This window comes from Mandrillus leucophaeus, unplaced genomic scaffold (assembly GCF_000951045.1).
Source record: "Mandrillus leucophaeus isolate KB7577 unplaced genomic scaffold, Mleu.le_1.0 Scaffold375, whole genome shotgun sequence".
Classification (NCBI taxonomy): Eukaryota; Metazoa; Chordata; class Mammalia; order Primates; family Cercopithecidae; genus Mandrillus; species Mandrillus leucophaeus.
In genome coordinates, this window is record NW_012103976.1 from 1,942,059 (window position 1) to 1,955,191 (window position 13,133).

Below are 13,133 nucleotides of genomic sequence, written 5' to 3' on the forward strand. Positions count from 1 at the left end.
CTAGATCAGTGGTTCTTAAACTTCCAAGAGTACATTAAGATTACCTAGTGCTTTTCAAACTTGAATGTCTATATTATTCTGATTCATTAGGTCTGGAGCAGGGCCTGGAGTTCTGTATTTCTAAAATGTTTCCAGATGATGTTGCTGCTAATTTAGGGCTACTCTGTGTAGCAAGGAATATACAATACTAGTTAAAAATGCAAACTGTGCTGGGCACGGTGACTCACACCTGTAATCGCAGCACTTTGGGAGGCCGAGGCGGGTGGATCACCTGAGGTCAGGAGTTCGAGACCAGCCTGACCAATATGGTGAAACCCCGTCTCTACTACAAATACAAAAATCAGCAGGGCATGGTGGCAGGCACCTGTAGTCCCAGCTACTTCGGAGGCTGAGACAGGAAGATTGCTTGAACCTGGGAGGCGGAGGTTGCAGTGAGCCGAGATTGTGCCACTGCACTCCAGCCTGGGCGACAGAACGAGACTGTCTCAGAAAAAAAAAAAAAAAAATGCAAATTGTACAGCTTTCCCATGAGATGCAAATTCAGTAAATATGGAGTGGAACCAAAAATTTGCATTTTAAGGAAAACATCGGCAGGGTACAAGGGCTCACTCCTGTAATCTCAGCACTTTGGGAGGCTAAGGGGGGGGTGGATCCCTTGAGCCCAGGAGTTGGAGACCAGCCTAGGCAACATGGCAAAAAACCCTTTCTACAAAAATACAAGAAAAATTAGCCTGGCACTGTACGCACCTGTGGTCCCAGCTACTCAGGAGGCTGAGGATCGCTTGAGCCCCAGGAGGCGGTGACTGCAGTAAGCCAAGATTGTGCCACTGCACTCCAGACTTAGTGACAGAGCGAGACACTGTCTCAAAGGAAAAAAAAAGGGTAACACTGAAATAGTTGGCCTAAGAAACCAGTTTGATGGAGGAATTTGAATGTTAAGCTAAGGATTTTGGACTTTATCCTACAAGTAGAAAGGTATTGAGGGTTTCCATGTATGAACATTATGCATTCCCGAGGGATATTTTTATTTGATTTTTTTGAGACAGGGTCTCATTCTGTCACCCAGGCTGGAGTGCAGTGCTGTAATCACAGCTCACTACAGCCTCAGCCTCCCAGGCTCAAGAGATCTCCCACTTCAGCCTCCTGAAGAGCTGGGACTACAGGCTCTTGCCACCATGCACTGCGAATATTTTTACTTTTTCTGGAGATGGGGTCTCACTATGTTGCCCAAACTGCCAAGGGATATTTTAGAAAGACTATTCCGTAAGTAGGTGCATGATTGTGATACAATAAAAACATCTTATTTGGCTTTTATCCCTAGTTCCTGACACCCTGGCTTCTGAAACCCTTGGCATTTAGAAGGGATACGAGCATATTTTGTTATTCGTAACAAGCCCCTTTCAACCATACCTGAGTTTATGCTAATAAGGTGGACACTTCATGGGTCCCCAGATAGTTTCAGGATGGGAAATGATTTCCAGAGGAACCAACCATGTAATTAGAGTTGGAACTTTCAGTCCCATCCCCTGGGAGGGGAAAGGGTGTAGCAATTGAGTTCCATCACCAATGGCCAGTGATTTAATCAGGCATGCCTATGTAATAAAAGCTTCATTAAAAAACTCTTAAAATGTTGGTGTCTGGAGCACATCTAGGTTGGTAAACACTCTGAGGTGCTGGGTAGGTGGCACACCATGAGGCGGGAGAGCAGCTCTGTTCACTTCCTCCCATTCATTGCTTTATGCATCTTTCATTTGGCTGTTCATAAGTTGTTATTTTTTATAATAAACTGACATCAATGTAAACCAGTAAATTGGCTCCCTGAGTTTTGTGTGCTCTTTTAGTAAATTATCCAACCTAAGCAGGTGGGGGTCATGGGAACCCCTGATTTATAGCCAGCTGGTCAGAAGTACAAGTGGAAACCTGGGACTTGCAATGGGCATCGGAAGGAGGGGCGGTTTTGAGAGACTAAGCCCCTTAACTTGTGGGGTCTGTGCTAACTCCAAGTGGTTAGGGTCAGAATTGAACTGAATTGTAGGACAAAGACACCCAGTTGGTATCAGAACTGGGAGTGGGTGTGAAAAAATCCCAAGCTTTTGGTGTTAGAAGTGTGAATAAAAACAGTTCATGTTGACAAACTAAGAGTTCACAAGCAGGAAGTCACTTGGGAGGCTCTTGTTCACTGACCTATCTCCAGCACAGAGAATACTGCCTGCCACAAAATACACACTCATATATTGTTTAAGTGAATAAACTGTGGCAAGAATAACAGAAAAGACTACAACTAGGATGGTAGCTATAGATACAAAAAAGGAATATATGGATACATAAGACATTCTAATGGGGGAAACACAGGTTCCTTAGTAGCTGATACTTAGTTCAAACCAAAAGACTAAGCTTTTGAAGTTTTAAGGTTCTTACTACATGACTTTCTTCTCCTTTTTTTTTGAACACAGGGTCTCCCTCTGTCACCTAAGCTGGAGTGCAGTGGCATGATCATGGCTCACTGCAGCCTCCATCTCCCTGCCTCAAGTGATCCTCCTACCTTGGCCTCCCAAGTAGCTGGGACCACAGGAGTGCATCACTACACCTGGCTAATTTTTTGAATTTTTGTAGAGATAACATCTCACTATGTTGCCCATGCTGGTCTTAAAACTCCTGGGCTCAAGTGATCCTCCCACCGTGGCCTCCCAAAGTGCTGAGATGACAGGCGACAGCCACTGCATCTGGGCTTCTTTTCCCATCTTTAAAATTTCAGTGTTCACGGTAATTGTGCACTATTCCAATAACCTTAAATAATAGTGTCTCTAAAAATTCTTTTTTTTTTTTTTTTTTTTTTTTTTTGAGACGGAGTCTCGCTCTGTTACCCGGGCTGGAGTGCAGTGGCCGGATCTCAGCTCACTGCAAGCTCCACCTCCCGGGTTTACACCATTCTCCTGCCTCAGCCTCCCGAGTAGCTGGGACTACAGGCGCCCGCTACCTCGCCGGCTAGTTTTTTGAATTTTTTAGTAGAGACGGGGTTTCACCATGTTAGCCAGGATGGTCTCAATCTCCTGACCTCGTGATCCGCCCATCTCGGCCTCCCAAAGTGCTGGGATTACAGGCTTGAGCCACCGCGCCCGGCCTAAAAATTCTTATACTATACCTTTTAAACTTAAAAAAAATACACAGTTTAAATGGTGTTACTATTATAAATAAAGAGAGTTTATCTGGTATCTCCTTTAAGGATAACTGACTCAAAAGTAGTGCAAGATCCTTAATTTTCAAAAAATCATTATGTACTGTATGCTACGGCTGGAATGTTTGTTCCCTCCAAAACTCATGTTGAAATTTAATTGCCAAAGTAAAGGTATTGGGAGGTGGAGCCTTTAAGCAGCGATTAGACCAGGAGGGCTCCACCTTCATGGATGGGTTTAATGCCTTCATAAAAAGGCTCACGCCTGTAATCCCAGCACTTTGGGAGGCCGAGGTGGGCAGATCACCTGAGGTTGTGAGTTCGAGACCAGCCTGACCAACACGGAGAAACCCCCGCCTCAACTAAAAATAGAAAAGTAGCTGGATGTGGTGGTGTGTGCCTGTAATCGCAGCTACTTGGGGGGCTGAGGTAGGAGAATCACTTGAAACCGGGAGACGGAAGTTGAGGTAAGCTGAGATCACGCCATTGCACCCCAGCCTGGGCATCAAGAGCAAAACTCTGTCTCAAAATAAATAAATAAATAAATAAAAGTCTTTTGGAAGTGGAAGTGGGCTCTCTTTGCTTTTCTGTCTTTGCCATTTGAAGATGAAGCCTTCTTTCCCTCCAGAGGACACGGTGTTCAGGCACTGTTTGGAATGAGAACTGCCAAACCTGCTGGTGCATTAATATTGGACTTCCCAGACTCCAGAACTGTGGGCAAATAAATTTCTGTTCATTATAAATTACCCAGTCCCAGGTATTATGTTATAGCAGCAACGAAGAAGACGAACTAAGACACTGATATTCACTATGTGGCGAAAAACTATAAAACTAACTTATCTAGTTAAAAAGGTTTTATTTAACTGGATTTTGGTATACTAATATAATATTACACGGCCTTTAAAATCACATTTTGGAAGAACATTCACAAACATGAAAAAATGAATAAGTGAAAGTTACTTCTTATTGGATTACAGAGACTTTAATTTTCATAAGAAAATTTTTCGATGTTTTCCAAGTTTAACTATTAACTGACCTAGTTTCTAACTAGAAAACTTATTTTCAAAAGTGTGTTTAGGTGGGGCGTGGTGGCTTACACCTACAATCCCAGCACTTTGGGAGGCCAAGGCGAGCAGATCACCTGAGATCAGTTCAAAACCAGCCTGGCCAACATGGTGAAACCCCGTATCTACTAAAAATACAAAAAATTAGCTGGATGTGGTGGTGGGCACCTGTAATCCCAGCTACTTGAGAGGCTAAGGCAGGAGAATAGCTAGAACCTGGGAGGTGGAGGTTGCAGTGAGCCAAGATCATGCCACTATTCTCCAGCCTGGGCGACAGAGCTGAGACTCTGTCTCAAAAACAAAATAAAACGAAACAAAAGTGTGTTTAATATTATTGCTGGGAATATTTTATTGTTGTTTAATTTTTACAACTTGGTAATCCATTGTGTGATGTTTAGAAACTGCCATTTGGCCTGCTATAAAGGAAAAGTGAAAGGATGATATCCTGCAATTCTGACTAATGGAGTTTGTTTATTTATAAACATTAAGTAATGCTAATGTTCTAGCAATATTCTTTGTACACTTATTCTTTAAGAAACTTTTGCCTGAAAACAGAAACACGGAGAATTTTTATATGATTTATTTAATAATAAACCAATTAAAGATACAAAATTGTTTAGAGGATTCCAAAATTTAAATTTTTGTTTAAATACAAATTCACTCTGTAATATGAAAACATAACATTAGACCTCTAAACATAATGATTTCATCTACAAAAATTTCTGTTATACTAGAAAATTTGCAGAAGACAATTTTTTTGTGACATTAAATGTACATTATTTACAGTTGAAAAAGTAATCTAAAAACATTTCATTTCAGAAACTTGGATATATATGTTATCTTTGTATGCAACCCCCCAAGTCCACCCCCAATAAAAAATGATCCAAAATATAAAGCAATTACGCTTTTATAACTGACTACTCAGCCAGATTAGTCCAAGGCTCAAGTTGCTTTCTTGGCCCTTAAGAAAGAGTCTTGACTCTCTCAAAATAGCAGTATTCTGTTTAGCACTTAGCAACACAAGTTTACTAATGGACCACAAAGCACAGTGGCCTAAAGAGTTAGTAAACAAATTATTTAGGAAGAATTTATGGCAAATCTTACCCATCATAGATGAATAAATTTTGTTGGGTCACTTATTTCTCTGCAACATTTCAGCTATTCTTACATTAGGAAATAACCTGATAATGATTTAATTGACATAACTTGAAAATACAGGTATTAGAATTAAAAAGATTAGAACTAGAAGAGACAGTGGTGATCATCTAGTCTAGTCCAACACATCTCTTCCTTTTATGAGAAGAACTAAAGCCCAAAGAGGTCAAGATTACATAGCGAGTTAGTGGGAGTGCCATTCTTAGGCTGATGCTTTTACACTATCCTGCTTCTGAAACAGGGTCAGCCACACCACCAGCACCTCCAATTTTTCATGTTATTTTACATATTCATAGTTCTATATTATATAGTACAGCCAACTAAAGTCAATCTAAGTGACACCATAATTTTAACAAAGCATAAAATAGGTTTTTTGCATTTGAAAGAGTCAAGACTTAACTTATACAAGTGGAATGAAAATAGTTCCTATATAAATTTCCTGTTGCCTTCTATTTAAGTTCTGTATTTACAAAAGAATCAGAAAATCTAATACAATGTAAAATTAGAAAAGAAACTTTAAAAATGCTTATGATATAGCAACTGAAAAAAGAATCTCAAAAGAATGTCTTCATAGTGTAAAAAGCCTGTTCCTTCACGACTGAATTCTGAAACATTTAGATAACAAAGAGAAACAGTTGAGTTTTCCTCCCTCATCTAACAAAACCAAAATTAACTCTATCTTTAACAATTACAAAATTAGAAACCTCCTTAGACTTTATCTTAGAATCAATCAGTTTGCATATAATTGAAAATGTTCAATTAACAAACAATCATCCACAAGCTTTGGTATATTAACTAAAAAGAGTTGGGTTCCAGCAGTTCGTTTTGTTTCATAGCTACCTGAGAAGTAAATCCATTGGAACTGGACACTACCATCACATAAGGCTGTGGCTGCTGCTCCGTTTTCTCAGTGTTCTCTTTCAAATGATCTTCAGATTCCTTTTTCTCTACTTCCTGAGTAAGAGTTTTTGTTTCTTGAGTTTTGATAACTGAAGTGATTACAGTGCCAGGTGGGTGAGCAACCAGCTGTGAACTGCGAGGAGAAAAGGTCACCACAGGTGCAGTAGCATTGAAGGATGGAGAGGAAGCCACACTGACGGTTCCATTGCAAATGGTCTGAACATTGCTAGTAAGGACCTGCTGAACCTGGGCAGGGCCCAAGACAATTGAAGGAGGAGAGCCTGCCTTTTGTGACTGTAGCATGACATTTTCTTTCAGTACTGTCATGGGCTGTGATGATGGAATGGCTTGCAAAATAAACTTCTGAGATCCAGTGCCTGCCGATGGATCTGTGCTGGCTATAACTGTTGTGAGTGGCACTGTTTGGAGTGTTACTGTATGCAACTGCTGATTCCTAGGAGACACAACCACTGGAACTTGGGTTGGAGCCTGTATAGTCCTATCGAGATGATGAAATTAAAGTGAGACAATTAGCATATTCTACATCATTTAACACTTTAATACTTGAGAAGTCATTTTACAAAATACCAGTTGTATGTTTCAAAATGCTACTTCCCATATTTTCAACACAGCATGACTAACATCATGCCAGACTTTGTATTAAACACTACATACAGAGATGCCTAACACAAAACTCTCAGGCCATTAACTATGATACCAGCTGCTGAGTGCTACGGAAGAAAGGTCTGTACATAGGGTCACATTAACACAAATGAGGAGCTAATTTTGTTGGGGAAGGAGGAGGATGTTAAAATGCTTAGCAAGGGCTAGGTGTGTTGGCTCACGCCTGTAATCCCAGCACTTTGGGAGGCCAAGGCCGGTGGATCACGAGGTCAGGAGCTCGAGACCATCCTGGCTACATGGTGAAACTCCATCTCTACTAAAAATACAAAAAATTAGCCGGGCGTGGTGGCGGGCGCCTGTAGTCCCAGCTACTTGGGAGGCTGAGGCAGGAGAATGGCATGAACCTGGGAGGCGGAGCTTGCAGTGAGCGGAGTTCACGCCACTGACTCCAGCCGGGGCAACAGAGCGACACTCTGTCTAAAAAAAAAAAAAAAAAAAAATGCTTAGCAAGAAGTTTGCTTGAGCTTCTTAGAATTAGGAATTTAAAAGCAAATCTGTTTGATTCATTCCTGCTATTTTTTTTGAGATGGAGTTTCACTCTTGTTGCCCAGGCTAGAGTACAGTGGCGTGATCTTGGCTCACTGTAACCTCCAACTCCTGGGTTCAAGCCATTCTCCTGTCAGCCTCCCGAGTAGCTGGGATTATAGTCATGTACTACCACGTCCGGCTAATTTTTGTATTTTTAATTGAGACCGGGTTTTCTGTGTTGGTCAGGCTGGTCTCAAAGTCCTGACCTCAGGTGACCCACCCGCCTTGGCCTCCCAAAGTGCTGGGCTTATAGGCATGAGCCACTGAGCCCGGGCTGCTATTTTAATACTTGAGAGATAATGTTATCAACATGCTCATCCGCAATAATTACGAAAATTCATATAATTGCACTCAACCTGTTTTTATATATAAAGGGGGAAGTGCTTAATTAACCTAAACAAAAAACCTACCTCAGTCTTAACCATATGACAGAATTCTTAGAATTTTAATAGCTCATATTTCATGTCATATTTAGATGAAACAAGCCATGATTATAATTAACCTGTCAGGGCTCTTGGACTGGCAGAGAAAATACGGCTAAGCTTTGGAAAAATACATAGAAGCATGTTTTAGCAGTTTTCCACATTCAAATAATTTTCACAAATTTTGGTCATAACGCTACAGTTTAACATAAAATCCTTTAATGAAAAATCTAGTTTGTGTAGGTTGTTAATCCCATTCATTGAAGAGAAAGTTACATAAATGATATTATGAGCCAATCTAATTTTAAAAAGTTCACTGCTCTAAAATTTATAGTTATGGTTATTAATATAGTATAAAACAAATGTCGTTGAAAAATCTCAGCATCTGGATGTCAACTGTTTCTCTGAATTCTGTAAAGTTATTTAATGAAAGATACTTGCTATTTCAAACAACTAAAAGCTAGATTAGTCTCCATAAACCAAGCGTTACCTATTACCACTAGATTATTAAAGCTACATTTTGAAAGTTAGTTATGTAATCTGTTTCCCACATATGAGAAATAAAATAGTGGAGGAGAAAAACAAATTGACTTGGTGGAAAGATGAAACAAAGACCCAGAGCAATTCAGCACAGGTTCAAAAGAAGTGGGGCACAGGATGACTAGAGCTGCCCATTCACACAGGATACGGATTACCAAACTTAGATGGCCACCCAAGCTCTCTTGCCCATTTGATTCAGCGAAATCTGGGGTGAGATGGGAGTCTGGGTATAGTACCTGACGCTATAGCCAGATACCGTTTTTTGTTTGTTTGTTTGTTTTTGAGATGGAGTCTCACTCTTGTCGCCCAGGCTGGAGTGCAATGGTGCGATCTCAGCTCACTGCAACCTCCACCTCCCAGGTTCAAGCAATTCTCTGCCTCAGCCTCCTGAGTAGCTGGGATTACAGGCACCCGCCACCATGCCCAGCTAATTTTTTTGTATTTTTAGTAGGGACAGGGTTTCACCACATTGGCCAGGCTGGTCTTGAATTCCTGATCTCATGATCCACCCACCTCGGCCTCCCAAAGTGCTGGGATTCTGGGGGTAAGCCACCATGCCGAGCCCAGATACCATTTTAAATAAAAAAGTCCCAAGGGCTTCCCATGACAAGAGTTTACATAACATACGCATAGATATTTGGCATATATAGCACACAGATTACATCAATATGCATAACCTTATAATATGTATAACCTTGTCACCCTACAAATATTATTATCCTCATCTTACGTATGAAAACACTGATGCACAAACAGGTTGTAACAGCTTGAATAAGGTGACCAATTAGAGAAGAAGAGAGGCCATCTGACTGCAGAGCCGATGTGCCGCCGAACCATTACAACAGACTGCCGCCACTTAAGTCCTGAGCAACTTCATCTTTAGTAAGTACTAAAGATGAGTATTTACTATTCTATCCTTAAACAACAGGCAGTTACAACTCTTCAATATACGCCTCTCTCATTCTTCTTTCCTTCTCTAAGGTATGACAGAAGCAATAATGTACTTGGAAATTTTCCATATTGCTAATCAGGGCTACCACTAGGACTTCGATGCTTCTGTTTAAATTAGAAAAAGATGTCATTTTCTTGGCCAGGCGTGGTGGCTCACGCCTGTAATTCCAGCACTTTGGGAGTCCAAGGTGGGTGGATCACGAGGTCCGGAGTTCAAGACCAGCCTGGCTAACATGATGAAACCCCATCTCTACTAAAAATACAAACATTAGCTGGGCATGGTGGCGCATGCCTATAATCCCAGCTACTCGGGAGGCTGAAGCAGGAGTATTGCTTGAACCGGGAGCTGGGAGGCGAAGGTGGCAGTGAGCGAGATCGCGCCACTGTACTGCAGCCTGGGTTACACAGCAAGACTCAGTCTCAAAAAAAAAAAGTCCTTTTCTTTTAGACATCTGACTGCCATCCGTCACAAAATACATATACTTATCTATACTATCTACAATGCAAATATATTGGCTTATTGGAACAAATTCTAAAACAATTTTCAATAATACAAATTCAGAGATTAAATAAAATATTATGAAGTATTTGCTAACCACAGAATTTTAAAATTACTTTTTTCTTAGTTAATGATTAAACTGTCTGGTTATATTATGTAATACAGATTCTGTTATAGCTGACTACTTTTAAAAAATCTCCTAAGCTGCTTGTAAACAACTGGAAAAATATTGGTAATTTACAATTTACCAAAATTTCTGAAACTAACACAGACCATACAACATTTAGCTTTTGTTGAGGATCTACTCAGGTGTCAGGTGTTGTTTAATTGCCACAGCCACACGGAAGGTTCAATATTATCATCTGTGCTTTATAGATAAGGAAACAGACTCAAAATAATTAACATGATTCAATTTCACATCTAATAACTGGCAAAGCCGAAGAGCTGAAAAGATTTTTTTTTTTTTTGAAACGGAGTCTCACCCCATCACTTGGGCTGGAGTGCAGGGCACAATCTCAGCTCATTGCAACCTCCGCCTCCCAGGTTCAAGCGATTCTCCTGCCTCAGCCTCCCGAGTAGCTGGGATTACAGGCACCCGCCACTACACCTAGCTAATTTTTTGTATTTTTAGTAGAGACAGGCTTTCACCATGTTGGCCAGGTTGGTCTCGAACTCCTAACCTCGTGATTCGCCCGCCTCGGCCTCCCAAAGTGCTGGGATTACAGGCATAAGCCACCGCACTCAGCTTCTATATGCTTTTAAGAGAACCTACACATTATACATTTTCACAGGATTATTTGTTTATTTACTTATTTGAGACGGAGTCTCACTCTGTTGCCCAGGCTGAAGTGCAGTGATGCCATCTTGGCTCACTGTAACCTCTGCCTCCTGGGTTCAAGTTATTCTCTTGCCTCAGCCTCCTGAGTAGCTGGGATTACAGGTGCCTGCCACCATGCCCAGCTAATTTTTGTATTTTTAGTAGAGACAGGGTTTTGCCCTATTGACCAGGCTGGTCTCAAACTCCCAACCTCAGGTGATCCACCTGCTTCAGCCTCCCAAAGTGTTGGGATTACAGGTGTGAGGCACTGCACCTGGCCAGGATAATTTATTTAAAAGATCCTAAGAAAAATTATTAATGCTTGGATAAATAAAAGTTATGCTAGGTAAAATGGCCTCCCATGTTTACCATGGGGCAATTTTTCAGAAAACAGTTTACCAGCAGTTTTTCTGTTGTTGTTTCTTTGACTACCATGAAGCCAGAATCAAACTGGCTTCTTTTTGTAAATTTGTAAAAACTGAGCATATATACTGTACACCAATTAAGAAAAGCTTAATTGAATCAACATAGATGCATGCAATCACATGAAATAAAAATAAATGAGTGAAGGACAAAATTAAGATGTTGCTGCTTTACTGTAAATAACTGACAATTCCTGTGATTTATGTAAATCAGTAGGCAGTGTAGCAAGTCATTAACTTCACTGCTTGCAGCTAAACAACTTACATTAAAATACTATCTCACCATCTACTAGATGTGACCAAGTTCCCTGGTCTCTCCTTGCTTCAGTTTCCACATTTATAAAACGGGGATATTATCTATTCTTCATTGAGCTATGAGGATTCTATACCTCACTATACGTAAAGTGTATGAAATACAAAGATTGCTCTATAAGTGTCAGCTCTTGTTGTTATATTAATAATTTATCTAATTATATCATATACATTCCATCTTCTCTCAACCACAGGGAAAAAAGTTAAAAGCCTCTGATTTTATTAATAAGTCATCAAAAATCAAGAAAGATAGAGCAAAGAGAAAAAAGAGTACAAATAAACAGAAAACAAATAATGCAAAATGCTATCAATTTGTGAATTTAGGTGGATAGTAAATACGTGTTCACAGTACTAGCTGAATTTTTCCATACTTTGAAATTTTTCAGAGTAAAAGGTTGGGTAATTACAAAAATGCAAACAAAAAATATAAGAAATAACAAAACCAGAACTTGTCCTAATAAAAAACCATTCTAGGCCAGGTGCAGTGGCTCACATTTATAATCCCAGCACTTCAGGAGGCCGAGGTGGTAGGATTGCTTGGTTGGTCTTGGTTCAAGACCAACTTGGGCAACAAAGTAAAACCCCATTTCTACAAAAAATTAAAAAATTAGCTGGACATGCCTGTAGTCCCAGCTGTAAGGAAGGCTGAGGTGGGAGGATTGCTTGAGTCCTGGCGGTAGGACGCAGTGAGCTACAATGGTATCATTACACTCCAGCCTAGGCAACAAAGCTAGCTAGACTGTCTCAAAAACAAAAAAACAACAAAACAAAACAAAACAAAAACCTACTCTACAATATCTACAATTTAGTATCTTTCAAAGGAAGAGTTTTTGTTTTGGGTTTATTCTCACAGTCTGAAAAGAATATTTTGAATACAGGTGCTAAAAAATTCCATGGAATCAGCTGTGGCCATTATAGGTCTCCTATCAACACAAATACAAACAACAAACAGCCTAGCAACCAATGGGAGGAACCACACACTCCCAACTAGACACCCAGTCATCACATGTAACCCACAGGGCCTAAGGAAATATAAAACATTAAGGGAAGAATACAGACAGTAAGAGTTAAATAAGCACCCACTAAGCATTCCAAATCTGAAAATCTGAAATCCAAAACGTTCCAAAATATGAAACTTTTTGAGTGCCAATATGACGCTCAAAGGAAATGCTCACTGGAGCATTTTGGATCTCAGATTTTTGGATTTGGGATGATGTGCTGGGTAAGTATAATGCAACGATTTAAAATCTGAAACAGTTCAAAATCCAAAATATTCCTGGTCCCAGGCATTTCGGATAAGGGTACTCAAGATATACTCCTTTAAAAACAGTTAAAGATGTAGCAGCCAATTAAAAATTTAAAGGTCATCTTTGCACTCCTCGCAAATCAACTGAAGATTTAAGAGAATATTTTCACAAGGTCAAACATTTTATATTGTCTATACAAAGAAGACTGAATCATCGAAGTCTGCCTTGATTCCAGGTAATGTTACCTTACTTCAAGATAAATTGAGCAAAACCTCCACATTTATATTCTGGAATATAAAAATGTAAGACTGAAGTTTGCTAATAGAAGTAATCAAATAGTAGTTTGTATTGGCTTTGAAAGGGCTGCTAGATTTTATTATAATTCATGTTCTAGAAATTCATGACAGTATAAACAGAAAA

General features: G+C 40.0%; 1 protein-coding gene across 1 annotated transcript in view; it reads right to left on the reverse strand.

Moving 5' to 3' along the window:
* Positions 1-4,798: 4,798 nt before the first annotated feature.
* ELF1 (E74-like factor 1 (ets domain transcription factor)) overlaps positions 4,799-13,133 on the reverse strand; it is a 112,658-nt gene continuing 104,323 nt past the window's right edge. The window contains exon 11 of the mRNA XM_011990254.1: positions 4,799-6,790. Coding sequence (XP_011845644.1) covers positions 6,187-6,790 — 604 coding nt within the window. The 3' untranslated portion in view covers positions 4,799-6,186. The remainder of the gene's footprint in view (positions 6,791-13,133) is intronic.